At 37.5% G+C, this 18,312-nt stretch overlaps 1 protein-coding gene across 1 annotated transcript; it reads left to right on the top strand.

The window, feature by feature from the left end:
* The first annotated feature begins 430 nt into the window (after nucleotides 1-430).
* Nucleotides 431-17,866, top strand: LOC101855965 (polypeptide N-acetylgalactosaminyltransferase 2). Its single transcript, XM_005104576.3, has 15 exons — nucleotides 431-1,031; nucleotides 3,057-3,211; nucleotides 3,972-4,076; nucleotides 4,517-4,584; nucleotides 5,231-5,296; nucleotides 6,483-6,604; nucleotides 7,553-7,640; nucleotides 8,585-8,666; nucleotides 9,636-9,739; nucleotides 10,408-10,534; nucleotides 10,967-11,059; nucleotides 12,883-12,966; nucleotides 13,715-13,841; nucleotides 14,710-14,826; nucleotides 16,982-17,866. Exons 1-15 carry the CDS (start codon nucleotides 915-917, stop codon nucleotides 17,174-17,176), a joined length of 1,650 nt encoding a protein of 549 aa, XP_005104633.1. The 5' UTR covers nucleotides 431-914; the 3' UTR covers nucleotides 17,177-17,866.
* The last annotated feature ends 446 nt before the right edge of the window (nucleotides 17,867-18,312 follow it).

The raw sequence follows: 18,312 nt of genomic DNA, 5'->3' as shown, positions 1-18,312 counted from the left end.
TTGGCACAAAGGTAGGTTTCGCAACGGTCTGCTGCAGTTTCGAAAAAAATTAATGACGAGATTTGGGAACTGGGTGTGTTTCTGCAAACCTGTCAGTTTCATTTAAAAACAAAACAAAACAAACCCTGGCCTACAATAGAACCATCGAAAATACCAAGGTCATTGCCTGTGTATGATAAATCAGAATAATCAAAAACCAAGGCTGTGCAATTCGTTCATCAGTCATCAGCAGTCAGCAGATTCTTATTAGCCTATTTTTACTTTAATAGCTTAGATCTATACTATAGAGGTCTTCTTTTCTCCTTTGAAATATTTTAATGTTTCCAATCGTCAAAGTAGATCTAGATGACATATTCTCGTCTCTCTAGATTACGATTGTTTCCTTTTGGTTACTAAGGGGAACTGCGCCTTTGATCTTTCTCCACAATACGCTTCCAAGCTTACCCAGCTACGTTTCCTTGACAAGCATTGATGTTGTGTATGTAAACAATAAGGGAGGCAAGCATGTAGGAAATGGGGGCGTGGCGTCATTCAAAGAGCAAGCCGAACACGCGGTGCCAAAAAATTGATGTGCTGTGTTGGCAACTGAGGTGCAGGCGAACAGTGGCCTTGTGGCTGCACACCAGTGCTGTATAAGAGTGAGCGCCCGGAAATGTGTTGCTACTTCGGACACCACTCACCCGCACTGTGATAAGTGAAACGTGTAGATTTTGACATAGTTCTATCCACGATAGCACTATTCGCTGGCCGATGTAATCCTCGTCATCAATAGAAGCTCTAGACTCAGAAGAACAAGGCCACGACATAACAGCGGTTGCCTTCTAAAATAAAGCTACCTATCGATACGATGTTGCTATTTTGTTGGACAAAACATAGCATAAAATTAAATGCCATTGTAAGCTCACTTTCAATTTATGATGAAACCAATGAGAAGAAACAAGTGCGTGGTGCTCCTGGTGTTCCTGCTATTGTGCAGCATTGCTCTGATTTTCTGGCAGATAATATGGAGCATGACACACCGGGACCTGCCAGTAAGTTCAAAAAGTTGTCTTCGTGTCACCTAGATCTAGGCCCTATTCATTGTCAGTGGAAATGGAAAAGACATTTTTGCCCTGGGTCAGTCTAAATATTCTTCAGATTCTAATGCAAATAAATTGAAAGGAAGCCAATGATGAAAGAAAGAAGGTCTTATGAGACATTTTATGAAGGCCGGCTCTATTTCTCCGAACGTTTGGGAAAATAAACTTGAGCTCTAAATTTCTCCGAATGGTTTCAGTTCTCGAGATTTGTTGATGATAATCGAATGGAGTGGCCTGTGTGTTTGTGTGTGTGTGTGTGAGTGTGCGTGTGTGAGTGTGCATGTGTGTGTGTGTGTCTGTGTGTGTGTAAGGTGTGAACGGGTTTGGGGGGGGGGGCGTGGAGGGATTTTTTTTTACATAAGGATTTTAGTTTTTGCTGGTTGACTAAATGCAAAATAGGTTACTGCCAAGGTCGAGCTGTCTTGTTTTCTCGCTGTAGCCTTTGAAGGTATTTTCAAATGAAGTATAGCCAAAGATAGTACAAGACAAGATGGGCCACTCAGCCTAAAAAGTGTCCGCAGGAAGTATGCTCTAAAGTTGCTTCAGATGGCGCTGCAGTCTGTTTTGAAGCTCTCTTTCGTTTTTCCAGAAGAAGAATAGGAATAGCACCTCCTTGCGTGCGCAGATCGACTGCTGTTCATCAGCAGTTCGGGTACGTTCAGTGCGGAGTTTTAGGTTTTTTTAAATTTTAATGTCCTCTCGCCCTTCATTCTAAAGTCAAATTAAACGAAGAAAACCATCTCCTTTTCCTCCGGAAGAGGTTTTTGTCAGCGTAACCATTTTAAAAAGCGTTCTTCCGAAATTTATCCCAAAACTTGCTAGTTTCACTTTGATTTTTTAAAACTCAAGTAGGGTAACTCTGTTCGCAAAGAGTGCGCTTTTGTGAAGAGGGCGCCACCAAATTTTGAGGACTCTTTTTTAATTGGCTCAAAGAGAGAAGTGACCCATCTTGTCTTGTACTATCTTTGGTATAGCCCAGGAATGTTGCCCCAACCACAACTAGTATCTGAATATTCAGACATTTAAAAATCTCTCGCTCTAGAAATTGAATTTGATGCAAAAAATGCTTCTTCCCAGTCCTTGCAGAATGGCAGAATGAAAGGATGGTGCCTAAATCTCGCAAATAACCCAAACAATCTCGAGATCGGAAACCGTTCGGAGAAATAGAGTTCAGGTTTATTTTCCAGAACGTTCGGAGAAATAGTCACTTCGTTTTATAAATTATATAAAAGTGTAGGCCTACATTTCCATTTTCATGCTCAGAAATAATTGTTATAATCTACCTTCACGCAGCCAATGTAATTTTTTTGGGGGGTGAGAGAGTAAACAAAGACTAGATCTAGATCTAGATCTAGTAGTGTCTGCCTTCTAGAAGAATTGAATAGAATTGAGAAGGGTTAGGTTGATAATTCAAAAAACACCATGTACATTCTGTGTGTGTGTGGCGGGGGGGGGGGGGGGGGAAGCATGTGGTTAGGGGTTGGTCTAATACCCCGAAGTCAGTGCACACCGCTAACCGAATTTCATTGGACTGAGTCAGGGCCTGCCAGATATTTCTTCATGGATGGGGAAAAGCTGCTATATAATATCATATGTGAAGGACGTAATATTTTAGAGGTATCCTGTGAAAGTTCGGCACATTTAATAAATTTTGCAGTCACACAGCCAGCAGTACAACCCATTTGGTCACCCAGCCAGGAGAGTGACTGCAATGGACTTCACGGGAGACTACGCCAGGTGACCGGAACGGATAATTTTCACTTTCGCATTATTGTGCCAAGTGACCAAGTGTTAAGATCCCTTGTCATGAATTCTAAAAATGAAAAGAGAATAAGGTCCCTTAACCATCGGGCGGCAGTCTGGGCAAAATTCAAAATTTGAGTCCTTCCCAAAAAAATGAAGCCTTTCTTTCAACATTGCAGAAAGTTATGAGACCAGCACTAGGTTAATTTTGATTGATGCTTTTGTTTTCTTCAGTCATCCTTTGATGTGTCACTCCTCCAACACCTGTCCTATGTTGAATCTGCACCTGATACTGCAAAGCAAGATCTGTCTCGACGGTATGGTTATAATATTGTCAACAGCCGCGCAGTCAAGCCGAATAGAAGTCTTCCTGACCTAAGACATGCAAGGTAGTGTTTCCCTAACTACTTCCTACTACTGTAAACTTTGCTATAGCTGTTGAGGTCACAAAAAATGTGTTCTTCCCAATTTTTTCTCTTATGTTACCATGGATACCCATGTCATAAATGTATAGATATAATGTCCCATTTCTTTGTGATGCGATGGGTCTTCACAAAGATACACTATATATATTGTTGAAAAATATTCAGCTGGAATCATGATTAGATGTATCTTAATAGGCTCTGTTTGTGCTTATTGTCACTGAGGAAAAGATGTTTTGGAAATAGAACTATTGGCATATTTCTATGCATTCGAATAACAGCGACTTATGTAATGGGTACTCGAATATTTGAGAAAAACAAAGCTTTTTTTTTACGTTATGTCATAGCAGTTTGGTTAAAAAAAAATTTTTTTAAAGCTTTTTTATGGAGTTTGATAGAGTCTGTCATATTGATTGTTGAAATGAATGAATATTTTTCATAACCGAAAATAGAAATAAGGCCTACCTTGTTGGTATCAAATTCTTGTAGTATGGTTACTTGTCATATGTACGTTGTATTTTTTCGCTTCTGAGAGAGAGAGAGCTTTTTGAAGAAATATAATAATTTTTACTGCTCAAATAAAAAGATAACGAATTATTTTAATCATCAATCACAATGGTACTCTTCTATCTTTATTGATAATGAAATGAAGTGTTCGATGAATATCTAAAGATTGAATTTTTGTGGTTTTTCAAAGGATGCATCATATATCCTTTGATTATTTCAGTTGTGGTGTTGTAACTTCATCCATAAAGCATGAGCTGCCTTCACCAAGTATTATTGTTACGTTCAGGGATGAAGACCGGTCTGTCCTTTTGAGGAACATAGTCAGGTATAGTATGCTGCGGTGGTTAAATTTTGTTTAGTTTTAGTAAATGTTTTATTGCACAGGAACCCAACAAGTGAAGATTAAAGGTATTACAAGAGAGTTACGAACATAAAAAAGGAGAGATATAAGGACAATAGATGTTTGATAATAAAAAAAGGAGTAAACCGCACCAGATCACCCACCAACCAGTCTCTTAAACTCTTTAGACCTTGCTTAGCTTTGTTTAGTTACCATTTTGAGTAATAATTTTTAAAAATTAAATTGTAACTCAGTTCTGTTCATAAACAGTTGAGGCAATTTTTTGTGAATATGTCGAATGTGGTATTGTCAGATGCATGAAGTCAGTTATGGAAAAAGAATTGTGATTAATATCATGGAGGATCTAAGATGTTGCTTTTTGATATGAAAGTCTAAACATTGATGAATGCCTTTGCTGTTTGCAGTATTCTGACAAAGTCAAGCCCTGTCACCCTTCGTGAGATAATTTTGGTTGATGATGGTTCCAGAAACGGTAAGTGTCTTTTATTTGGTAGGCTTTAGTTTCATATTTACACAAATGCAGCTTTCATGGGCAGTCCTGTGAAAAAATGTTCTTGTTCTGTGATTTTCAAAGAATGCTAAAATAGTACTTTACTTTGGAAATGCTACATTTTGATCAGTTGAAAACTGAATAAAAAACAATGGTATGATGTAAAAGTATGTTGAATATTTTAGGCAGTATATTTGTCCGTGGTTGGTTCAGGTTTGCTGTTTCCTTTTCCCATTATATTTTCCCATCTCAACCAAAGCTCTATTTATTGTCATTCATTTCTATTTGGATGAGCATTCATATGTACAGACAATGAAACCTACTGATATATGTACTCTCTTATATTGTCAAATAGCTATACTGCTAAATACGGACTGACAGCCATAGAGGCAAAACAAGTGAACTGATGATTAGGAACTTCCTACACAGAGGTGGTTGAGAATTTTAAAAGAAATTAATAGAGTGCTTCAGTACACACAATACAGTTGAAATTGCCTGAGACAGCCACCCGTTGTCAAGGAGAAAAGGGGCCACTTTAGGCAGAATTGATCAAAATTAAGAAAAAAATCAATTACAGAGCAAAACCGAGCGCACTGACTGATTGAACTTAATTTTGTGTTTTTCACAGCTGAAGATGGGCACCTACTCTCTCAGCTGCCTGGTGTTCAAGTTATTAGGAATGAACAACCCACAGGTTTGTGCCTTAAACCTGTAGCTTGAAAGTTTGTTAAAAGTCAGTCCTGGTGAATTTGCCTTAAGAGGTAGATGTATATTTGATGTGTTCATTTATGTATTTTTCCATTGAAGGTATATCAAGCACAGGAAGCATGATTTTTAGTTCATTCTGGGTCTCCCTCCATCTCCTTTTCCAATACAAAAAGAAATACTTTGCATTTGAAGACTGAAGAATTCTTTTGTCTGATGGAATAATTTTTGTGTGAATAAGGTGTGTATATATGGATATGGATTTGCTCAATTTTTTAAGTTATTAAGAATAACAGCGTTCACAAGTGCATAGTCCTACATTGACTGAAGATTATTTTCCTTGTGACAACTTTTTTAATAGGTCCCGATCCACTCTTCATTGCTGTGAATAGTTGAAGGTGTTCTTGTAAGCGGGCTGCTCCTTCGACATCTGTGTCAGTTTTACCATCGTCGCGATTAGCTGCATAGAAAATGTGAAATAATGCGGATTTAATGCCCCTATCAAAAATAACCTTAGAGGTGAAGGTTTATCTCCGAAAGGGGTAAAACAAATAGGACATTTGAGTTAAATGCCTTTCGAACCCCCAAATCTGCAGTCTCACAATTACGGGTGTGATAGCCTAAATAGACAACTGGCACCATCATCTTCTTAGTGAAATGTGACCTTATTCAACAAATGAACTGTATAACTATAATGTCATGGATAAACAACCTGAATCTAATAAAAGTAAAGTAATATGGTGCTAGTGGTCTGGTGATTAGTATAATAATATTTAATATTATTGTCATCATCCTCATTATTATTATTATTGTTGTTATTATTATTATTATTATTATTACTTACGAGCGGTGCCAAGTAAACTATGGTAAGTCATATTTTTCAAATTTTTACGGGAGAGACAAAAAGCAGATTTGAAAAAAGCGGTTTGGGTGGATAAACTTCATTTTCATAAGGGAGCCTACAAGTGCATGACATTAGGCTCCCTTTTGAAAATGAAGTTTATCCACCAAAAACGCTTCAAGAAAATCCGTTTTTTGTCTCTCCTGTAAAAATTTGAAAAATATGACTTAATATAGTTTACTTGGCGGCCCTCGTATCATTATTATTTATTATTATTATTATAATAAAAGTGAGTACTATGTCCACCTCAAGGTTGCCCTGATTTGTTCCTCAGGACGGGGAGCTGCCAGGGTCAAGGGCATGCAAGCAGCATCAGGGGACGTCATTGTCTTTGTCGATAGCTTGGCTGAGGTCAACGTCAATTGGTTGTCTCCCCTTTTGCTTCGCATCCTCCAGGTGATTCATAATTTATATCTTCCTGTTAATAATTTTTTTCTTGGATGTTTCAATGATCTACTGGACTAACAGATCATTTCGAAGCCAAATCTCTTGAACTTGTGGTAGATTTGGTATACTGGACCTCATAATTTTATAGGCTTGAGACCCCCATCTGACCCTGTATTGCTACCGAACCGGATTGAAGGTTTAAAGAGTCTATCAGAATATCTTATTCAACCCCTTTCAATGATGGTTGGCGGGTGTTCTGGTGTGGTTTGCTCCGTCTTTCCTATCAAACACCTATCGTCCTTATTCCCCCTCCTTTTTTGTATTTGTTACTTCTTGTAACACTTGTAACCAATCTTCGACTCTTATATGACTTTAATGTGTTACAAGTGTCGTAAAACTCTCACTAAAACTTAAAACTCAACACCTTTTATCTCCAGGATATCGCAATAACTGTTGTCTCAATAGTGTCTTCCCTTAAAGAAAAAGAGTAAGAAAGAAAAGGGATGGCATGTCAAACTTAATGTTAGACTCTTACATCTAATTTGTGTCATGTTTATGAAGGTTTTTTTGGTGTTTTTTTTTAGGTTTTTAAGATTCCTCAGTATGCTCTATTTTTTTCAGAGGTGAATGTAGAAATTTATTTCAAAGGAGTGACCAATGAAGCTTGAGTTTCTTCACAATGTCATTGTGGGTGGTTTTCTCCTTCTTTCCCATCGTTCTTATCTCTCCTCCTTCTTTTTTTGTGAATGATACTCTATAGTAACACCTCTAAATGTGACTGTCTTGTTTTTCAAATACCATAAAACTTTTCTTAAGACAGTGTCATTGTAAGGTAATTATGTCTGCTTTTATTCTGACCTCCAGACCTCAGTGCCCTGTTTTGGTAAATTCATGAAGTTTTGATTTTCTTTGACTCTCACACAGATTATATAATCTCTTTTTATGTTCTATTTACAGAGTCCAAAGAGTCTTGTGTCCCCCATCTTGGATTCCATCGATCATGTGACTTTTGGTTACAGGTCTTTGCCTGGAATTTTTAGGGGAGGTATTTGTGCTTTTTAGTAATTTCTACCCACCTTGTCTTATAAATATTTTATGATACAATGGTGTTCACTTAACAGCAATCCAAATAAGAGTAACCTCTACCTAACAGCAGTCTAAACAGGTGTAATGGAATTTTCATATAAATATATAAATAACCCCCTTTAAGAGTAATCTTTTCCTCTTTCTGGAAACTTTGTTGCTATAAATTGTCTGACACAAAATGTTTTTGGCGTTTAAAAAGCAACGTGAACACAGAGCCTGTAATTATAGTGTGCATGTATCCCCTTCCTCTGTAGTTGATCTCCTCATGACACCTGCGTGGGCTTAAAATACACTACGCTGAGTACAGGAGCTCAGTTCACACATTCTTGTCAAGAGCCACCTTCCTTCAAGAGTGTCAGAGTCTCCTGGCTGAGGAGGGAAAAGTCTCAGCCAGTCCCCTGTGATTGAGCATCAGCTGTCTTAAAAGGAAAAGATCTGGTCAAACCTTGGCTACTTATGCTGCCAATGTTATCACATTCCAGCATAACAAAATCACCACATCTTGTAAATTGGATTTTAGGGTGCAGGTTACAGGCACCTACCCCACTCTTTGAACTTCAATTTAGCAGCAGGTTCCACCTAAGAGCGTCACTTTATTGGTCATTAAATCAAAACAAGCGAACCTATTTTGATAAATTTTCATCTAATGAACGAATTCCTGGTAAAAGAGACCTGTTTTCAGCAATTGCCGAAAAGTAATTAGGTTGAATTCGTCGGAAAGGAATATGCCTGAGCTGCTGCCAGCGGTTCTGACTGTTAGCCTCTGGGAGCGGCTTGCCAGAGATGACGAGTTAAAAATAGTGCTGTAAAGATTAATTGTTTCCAGTGATGGTGTAGACAATCATCTTTGTAAGTACATTATTGAAGTAGAATTCCATTACCTATTACTTTCACTATTTTCAGGTTTTGATTGGACTCTGGAGCATCGCTGGGAGGACGTTCCATTAGCTTTTCACACCAATGAAGATGTCACTGCTCCTATCAGGTAAGGCCCTGGGTCCTTTTTCCTTTCTTTCATCAGTAAGTTTTTACAAGTACAACTTTTGAAAATGTTCTATTTGTTGTACCCTTAGTGTAGAGACAAGCCTGGGTATTTTGTGAATAACAAAACAGGTGTTGTAGAACTAATTACTGACTTTTATTGTACTTGCAAATGGATCTTTATGGATGTGGAAAGCTTGAGGACACTTCTTCTTTTCTTTCACTTTGCTTTTTCTTTCTGTCTGTCTTTTTTGTCTCTGTAAATAGCCTTTAAACTTAAAATTTAACTTCAAATGTGTCATGACACGTTGGAATCAGGCACTCCTCAATTTTTAGGTATATAGAGTTAATGGTATTATCTTAAAGTTTGTTCATTTGTCTTGCTTTTGTTAAAAGAAACCCCCCATCAGTCTTAAATTAAAGGAGTTGAAATATTTGCAATTGAAGGAGGTGGGAGTCACCTGATGTCAGGTAAAATTAGTGAGAAAATGGTCGCCAAAGTTTGGTGACTTTCAGTGCTTGAGTGTCCTTGGACACAGAAAATTTTCAATTTTTGTGCCTTTGATTAAAGTTTTTCATTAAAGTCCACACAGAAATATATCTTTTTAAATGAACATAAAAGGTGTTGAAGCCAAAAAATGAAATTTTTAAAAAAGTCACCGTACAGATAGCAACATGCCAGTTTCTTTGACTGCATTATTTTGACAAGCACCTTGTTACACCATGATGCCTCAAAATGAAGGGTTTCATAATAGGGATATAGAAGTAAAAGAGTAAGTCTTCTGTATTTTAGGAAAAAACCGAAACGTTTTCTCTGATTTTTGACATTTATTGTTATAACTGGACTCCGACTAAGCTGAATGGAAAGGCGAGTAGAGCAATCATTACTTTTAACATGCATTATCTGCTTCTTTTTTCCCCTTTTGGTGAAATATTTCCGACAATATTTTTGTGATCTTTTTGTCTTGTTCAGGTCTCCGACATTGTGTGGAAGTGTCTTGGCTGTCAGGAAGGACTTTTTCAGCTGGTTAGGGAAATATGACCTCAACCCTATGTCCAAAGACATTGAAGATTTAGGTACGAAAGACATTTTATTTCACGTCTCTTCTTTTTCCGTAGGACCACTTATATTGTGATATTCTTTCTTTTGTTGACATGATACACTTATTTTAAAAAATTGATGCATCTTTATGGTTAAGTTCTACTTTTTTGGTATACATACAGTTAAACGGGGATAATATTATTCTGTGTCTGTACGGTAATCATCTTGCAGTGCAAACATTTTGGTTTTGAGAGTGAATTATAGTTTGTTAAGTGTGCAGAAAGCTAGCAAAACCAGAACAGTGGACAAGTACGAACACAGCCTTGTCTAACCAAATTAATAGTCTGTAGAATTGTCCCGTTGATATGCTACTTTTGTGTGCATTTATAAGCATTCATCTTTTGGGGGGGGGGGGGGTGGACTCTGGTGCTGTGATTTTCCTAAGTTTGTGAAAAGAAATTGATTTCGCTTTGAAAACCTTTTTTGAAGCTTTTGCTCTGACCAGTAGTTTCGGTCTCATGAAATCTTTTTTAGTTTCTCACAGTGAGTTGTCTTTGATGTAGATCTATATTTAGTTGTTTTGTGTAGATTTATGTTACTGTTTTCACTTCTGTGAGTTACAATTCCTTGTGAGGTTGTTTGCTACTTTCACTTCTCTGAGCTGAGAATCTTTGTAATGATGTTTGCTTCTTTCACTTGACAGAATTGACGATGCGTGCGTGGATGTGTGGAGGCCAAGTGGAGATAATTCCTTGCAGTCGGGTCGGTCTCATCCAAGCACATGGGAGAGAACTGGGTTCCCGCCTTTATATCTTCAACAATTACCTCCGGTAAGCTTGATTACCGTACACTAGATTTTTTTCTCGTATTAAACACCCCCCCCCCCAAAAAAAAAAACGGTTGTTGCTTATTCATTTTTTTTCAAACGTTTTGGATTTGTGATTTGAGTCACCCAGTGTTATTAATGTTGTTGGATGTACTCCTAGATGTATACATGTACTTGTGTACAACCATCTCATTTTTGAGTAACTCCAATATGCTGTACAGTACACTGCAGAAATGAATGGAGGGGAAAAGAAGTAGGTAGATACAGGATGAATGAGAAGCAAATAGACAGATAGTTAAAGACAGAATGTTGTAGATCCGTGTAGGCATAGATCTCTTTTATTTAGGTTTCACTAATATTTTAAAATAATGCCTTCCTTTTTACTGGGCCTATAATTTTTTAAAGTATGTGATTAGTTTGATATTTCTCTTGACAGAGGTGCTCGGAGATTGGCAGAAGTGTGGCTGGAAGAATTCAAGAGGTTCTTTTACGCTGTGAGGCCTTCTGCGAGAATGCAGCCACTATCAGAGTGAGTTATTTCAGGTCGGCGCCAATGCGGTGAAAAGAAGGCTGGAAAATGAAGTTGGCAACAAAGAATCTAATGAAATGATCATATTGAAGAAGGATGAGACTTTTTGACACAAAATTTAAGAATAAAATTTTGTAGAATTAATTTAGGTTTCCTTTTGTTCTACTTAACGGTGGAAGAAAAGGCTTTATAATTTGAATTTGTCGTTGCAGGTGTGAGTCACCATTTATTGTCTGGGTCCCAGTATAGCCAAAAGCCTCCAAATATAGCTACATGGCATAACAAAACTATACTACAGGATGACACTCACTCTTAAAAAGAGAGTTAAACATGGCAAAAATTACTTCCCTTTGTGCAGAACTTATTTGTGTTGAAACAGGTGTACAACTGTACCCCAGTCAATGCAGATTCTGTGCAGGTGAAGGGTCACCAGATGGTATTTCTGACTTTAGGCAGTTTTTGGTGTTGCTCAACTTAACTCATTCGCTACGCCGAGCCGTGGGGGGGAGGGGGGGGCACGGCTAAAGTGCCGTCAGTATGCTAAGCCGCCCCCGGCGGCTCGAGAACCAATCTTCAATTTTAGCTTAGATTCTATTCCAATCCACATATCCATGTTAAAATAAAGGTCATAATATAATGTTGACTTCCGGGTCAAGCATTTCAACTGAAAACGGGAAGTTTAGATTCAGTTTTGAAACGCGATTTTGTAGTTTATTCGACTTTGTTTTATCGCGATGCCAAAATTATAGCCCGGACACCAGTCTTAGTTATTTTACACAACAAAGTCTATCATTATTTTGCCCACTAAAGAAGTGTAGGACTCTTTTTTATAATATTGATACGATTAGACTCATATTGCCAATGCACTGTTATTGAGAAATCTATATTTTTGAGTGCCAGATCTAGGTCTAGATCTAAATTGTCAAAATACTTTTTTCTCCCCAAAATCACTACTTTTTGATGAAATTACACAAAAAGTACCACTCAAGACATGTATAGGTTTATTCCAAATGCAATTCTGAATAGTTCCATATAAGATACGAGTGGGTTTTTTCTGTTTTAGATCGTTTTTCAAGATTATAAAAAACTTTTTTTTTTTTCAATATCGGATGTTATGATCCAAATGTACAAATATTATGGAATGTATGTAAATAACTGCAAACTTTTCAATATTTTCCAGTTCTATATTCATTTATGGTTATTTTGATGTATCATTTGACTAGGTGCAAACATATTTTTTGAGTTTCACCAAAGATTATTAATTTTTTATTTTCAAATTTGATCCGCATCCAATAAAAATTGTATTGCATAATCGCCTCTTACCGGAACCAAAGTTGAAAAATACATAAATAAACATTACAGATGTATTATACAAACCATACTGAAAATATTGGTATATAACACGTTGATATTTATTTGAATTTGTGGCCCCAAAGACCTGTGAACTGCGCACTAGTCATCATCTCATTCGCCCTCCCGAAAAAAAATCGTCCACAAGCTGAAAATAATACGTTGCGAATGAGTTAAGAAGCTACGCAAAAAAAAAAAAAAAGGTAGGAACTCTTTAGGAGTGAAGTACATGCATTGGCAAGAAAACAAGATGGCTTGTCTATGATGGATACTTTAAGTAAGTGACCTTTTCTTACAGGGTCCTGCGGGCTGTACTTTGCCCATGCTGGTATAGTGGAAACTTTTATTTTAAAAAATTAATTGTCATTAAAGAAGTGGATGCAGCATTTGTGCTTTTTAAAGAATTACTTTGCAACATAAATTGCTATGGTCACCGTACATTATTAACGCTTCACCTGTATTGTTTTTCTCAGTGTCAGCAGCCAGCGAAAACTCAAGGGAAAATTGAAGTGTAAAAATTTCAAGTGGTTCCTTACATCAGTGTACCCGCAGCTACAGTAAGCTATTATGTTGTGCTTTTATTCCTTTTTTTTGTTGTTGTTGTTTAAAAAAAACACCCCCCCCCTCCCCCAACTTTATTTTCAATCTCCAGAGGGGGATTTGTTTCCCAACAACGAGCATTATTCTTGTTTTTGTACCATCTGTCTGTTGTTTCACTACGCTGTTTTGTGACTAATCAGGTAACCTTATGGGTACTTTCTACTTATCCTTCTCCCCTCCCCCCCTCCTTTAATTTTCATCTGACATCTCATTTTTGCCTGATCTTCGTTGTATTGGTTTGTGTGGTGCTTTTCTCCGGGGAAATTTCTTTTGATTGTAGACTGGCCATTTTTGTAGATTCAGTTTGTGTTTTTGCAGTGAAATTGACATTCCAATTTACTTCAGAGATTTGTTATGATTTTAGGTATTCTTTTCATTTCTATACTTAGATGGATCCCGGCCTGAATAGGAAAAAACAGTATCTTTTTGGGTGTTGGTACTTGACTGGAAAACGACTTAACTTCCAGCATGGCTGGGCAGTCCCTTTATGTGATTGGGAAAATGATAATTCTCACCTGTATAATGTTAATGCAGTTTGGTTTATTTGCAATCACACAGAGCTCTGTGGTATGCTTTGCCATATCATACACACACACATGCACACACACATGCACACACACACGCGCGTGTGCACATACACACACACACACACACACACACACAACAAAACTCTCCCCGGCCCCAAGTCTGATTCTTTTTCTCCAGACCACTGATAACCGACGAGGTTGCTTACGGCAGTCTGAAGCAGGGAGAGAACTGTGTCGACCTTGACCCTGGTCAGCTCCCTCTGGTGGCCAAGCTGAGGCGGTGTGAACCCGGCAAGGACTCACAGGTAGCGGCCAGTTTGTGCTTGTCTGTTGCTGATAATAATAATATTAATAATAATAATAATAATAATAATAATAATAATAGTAATAATTTTCATAATATTCATAAACGTAATGGTAATGATAATTATGATAATAATAATAATAATAAATTTCATAATATTCATAAACATAATAGTAATGATAATTATGATAATATTAATAATAGTAATAATAATAATAATAATAATAATAATAATAATAATATTGACAACAATAATAATTATAATAATAATGATGATGATGGTATAATGTTAATAATAGTAATTATATATAATGATAATCATAATACTCATGATAATATAATCACAAACAGCTTTTGTATGGCGCATATCCCAGCTCAACAGCAAACTCTATGCTCTTTGTAACGTGATGATGTCTGAGGTCATGTTATGATGTCTCTCTCCCCGGTGGATTTTGGCTTTCCTCTCTTTCTCCTCCCCTGGGAGTCCCATTTTAGGCTTTGTCTTGTCTCGTTGTGGTCTGACTTTCTGAGTGTGTGTGTCCAATCCATAACCACCTAGGAAGAGGTGTTTGTGTAAAAAACGTTTTCTGAATTGCTTGCATCGTTCGTGCAGCATTTCTGTGTGCATAAGTAATTTTCCTACAGCGAAAGTGGGTGGCTGGCGGGTGCTCTGGTGTGGTTTGCTCCTTCTTTCCTATCAAACATCTATCATCCTGATCTCTCCTCCTTTTTTGTGTTTGTTACTCTCTTGTAACACCTCTAATCTTCGGCATTTATATGATCTTATTGTGTTGCAAGTGCCGTAAAACTCTTACAAAAACTTTAAAAAACTACAGCGAAACAATGGCATATTGTTTTATTTATCGCAGGAGTGGTCGTGGCGTAAGCGTGGGGTCATCGTGTCCAGTGGGATGTGCCTCACCTCGGACATGCACAGCATGCAGGGGTTTGTGCAGGTGCAGTTTTGCAAGGATGCTGAGAACCAGGTAATGTTGCGTTTTTCTCCGTGGGTATACCACAAACGATGAATATATATATATATATCTACATGTAGATGGCGCCGGCCACAAATGGGCCAACTCTGAACGCAATTTTCTGAAACCTGATTTTTTTTAGGTTGATGCAATGCAGGATCGAAATACCGTACTTCATCTCAATAAATGGTGTCAAAATTCAGCAAATGGAAATGCATGAAACGCTTAGGTGAAATTTATATAGAAGTTGTCTTTGATAGTTTAATTAGGCAGTTTTTAGCCTCTTTTGTACGAATCTTCTCGGGAGATAGCCCATCAGAGCCCGACAGCATGGATGTGTAGTGTTGGTCCATTTTTTGCTGAAATATCTCTCCATATTTAATAGTAATAAAAAAAAAGAATAATATTGATAATAATAATAATAAAGATCGCTTCTATCGCGCCCACTTCCTGGTTGCTCTCGGCACTTCTCAGTGAATTAAGACAATAACATTTAAATCAGCTTTTAATTTGGTACATACTGGCTCATTCAATATACAACAATTCTTTGTAATACCTCTAATCTTTGGCACGCATATGACCTAATTGTGTTGCAAGTTCTTTGAGACGATTAATAAAATGTATTAGTTGTATTTTGAGCATTCGCAAAGTTGAAATGCACTACATATAGATGCTGACTAAAAGTAAACTCCCAACACTCCTCATCCAGACCTGTTTCCAGGACACTTTGGCTGTCTCTTTGGGATAGAGTAGGCATTCTTGATAGGGTCCACCCCTCACACATCTCAGATCTGGGGAGTAGAACTAAAAAATATGTTCAGAGACTAGCATACTTCAGAGACTAGCATACTGATGGGGAATTTACACATTTAAGAGACACTAGGTACAGCTGAAGTGAAAATTTTTGTTTGGGCTCTAAATTGAGTTTACTGGGATTCCCAATAACCAGTATGGGTCTAGAAACAAACACACTTTCCGTATATGATTTCACTGTCAATTTTTCAAATTGTTTTAGATGCAAAGGGTTCGGCAGACCAAAATTCGCTTGAATTCTATTTTTTAAAGAATGAAATGGTTTAGGTTTAACGCCCCTATCAACACTATTAGGTTATTTAAGAGGCGGGGCCTCCAAGTTTAACGTCCGTCTCCAAAAGGACCGAGCCAAGTGGGAAATTCGTGTAAAGTGCTGATGCTCGAACCCCCGAACCCGCAATCTCATGATTATTATGAGTCCGCCTGCCTAACCACTAAGCCACCGACACCACCCAAATTCTATGCAGGGATTCTGAAAAAGATTGAATGGATACAGCCTTGATATTTTCACACAGTGTTTCTGTATATTCAACCTGCAACTTTGTAAAGATTTACTTTCCTAAGTCTCATACTTTTCTAGTAACTGCCCTTTTAGTGTCATATACGATACTCTGACTAAAAATTAATCACAAATCAGGGTGATACTGTCAATCTTTTTTACACTGTCAGAAAACTTATTACAATATCACAATAATCTTTTAGTGCGTTGCAAACATATTATCTAGAAACAGTCAAGCAAAGTGGGATTGAGCTGTGACATGTACTTTTAGACATATCTCTGCATAGGTGACCCACCCCCCTAAGAAAATCATAGTTTTGAGAAAACTGAAAAGAAAATTGAGTTCATACTGGTCTATTTCAACACAATGTTAAAAAACATGGCGGCATATGTGAGCACTTTATAGATGTTTTAGACACTTTGAAATATTTCAAATCAATAAAGCAGATGTTGCTCTACTAAAATAGTCCAAATTCGAAAAACCGGTTTTGGATACCAAAATCAACTTTTTCTGGCTTTTGGCTACTGCTGTGGTGTACCTTAACCTTTTCACAGTTGTGTATACATGTATCCTCTCTTGTGATCTTTTTTTTGCTTGTTTATAGAGGACGTTCTAGAAGATGTATTTGCCGCTTGTGCAGTTGCTCACTCTTATTAAAGAGAAATGTATTTTATCTTTATTTCAATCTCTCTTGAATGGACATTTTGTCTTGTCAGTACAAATGTAAGTGGAAACACCTCCGCACTGAAAGGTTTAATTAATTGATGTGAAAAGTTCTCTTGTGAAATGTCAGCACCTAGCAGGATACATTTCACCAACTTCACTCACCATATTTTCTGACTTTTGTCTCTCAGATCTGGTACAGACATAATGAGAAGATCGTTCACCAGGACACGAACCTGTGTTTGGACGGTATCCATGGTAACAAGGGACTCCTCATCACCGAGTGCATCAAACAACAGGCCAGCCAGGCTTGGGAGATTTCGCGGGAGGAGCCCGCCAGAAATGCTGAGAACGATTACCTGGAGCCTGGTGTTGTGCTGCTCTGAGAGGGAGATCCCACTTTGAGAGGAGGGAGATCCCAGTTTGAGAGGAATATCCCACTTTGAGAGGAGGGAGATCCCACTTTGAGAGGAGGCAGATCCCACTTTGAGAGGAGGGAGATCCCACTTTGAGAGGAGGGAGATCCCACCTTGAGAGGATGGAGATCCCAGTTTGAGAGGAAGATTCCACTTTTGAGAGGAAGATCCCACTTTGAGAGGAGGGAGATCGCAGTTTGAGAGGAGGGAGATCCCAGTTTGAGAGGAGGGAGATCCCAGTTTGAGAGGAGGGAGATCCCACTTTGAGAGGGAGCTGCTGTCTTCTCTGGCCAGACTCCTCGTTTGTTGTTTGCTGTGCCTTAAAAGTTCATTATTGTCTGTATTGATTTTGTAATTAGCCACGGTTTTGCCAAAAGAATGAAGTTGTAGACATTTCTTGACTTTATTTTGGTGTGGAAAAGAATCTCGAGTCCTTATCTACGTAATGTAGATTGTATTTTTTATAATAAAGATTTGGAATCCTGGATGCTTTTTATATCACGTTATTATCTCTGTTGCTTTTGTCAGGGTTGCTTTAACCCTTTTGGTACGACCCATTTTGTACTCCCTGATATTTTTGGGAAAATGTTGCCATTCCTGACATACCAGCTAGACCTATGTCAGTTTGGCATTTGAAAAAGTTTAAAGAATGATATATTTTTTTTTAAATCCTGTAATTTTTTTTCTTATGAGTGAAAGTTTCTAGATCTAGTTCTTTTTTTTTCATATATAGAGAGATATGTGTTACTAGGCCGTGAAATCAGGCGCTTGTCAATTTTTTAGGAGAGTTATTAATATCATCTTAAAACTTGTTAATTAGTCTTTAATTTAGCGAAAAATACCAATCTATCTTGATTAGAAGTTGAAATATTTGCAATAGAAGGAGGTAGTGGTCTGCTAATATGAGAGGTAAAATTAGCAAGAAAATGGTGACTTCCAAAGCATGAGTGTCCTTGGAAACTGGAAATTCACTTTTTTGGTGCCTTTAATGAACGTTTTTCTGTAACGTCCACACAGAAATGTGTTTTGAAAAGGACATAAAAAGTGTTGAGGTAAAAAAAAAATTTCGAAAAAAAATTATCCAACACCCAGAAAAGTGCAAGTTT

The sequence above is a fragment of the Aplysia californica genome, unplaced genomic scaffold (assembly GCF_000002075.1).
Source record: "Aplysia californica isolate F4 #8 unplaced genomic scaffold, AplCal3.0 scaffold00426, whole genome shotgun sequence".
In the NCBI taxonomy this organism is placed as follows: domain Eukaryota; kingdom Metazoa; phylum Mollusca; class Gastropoda; order Aplysiida; family Aplysiidae; genus Aplysia; species Aplysia californica.
The sequence above is the reverse complement of the archived record's forward strand: the minus strand, read 5'-3'. Positions and strand labels throughout refer to the sequence as shown.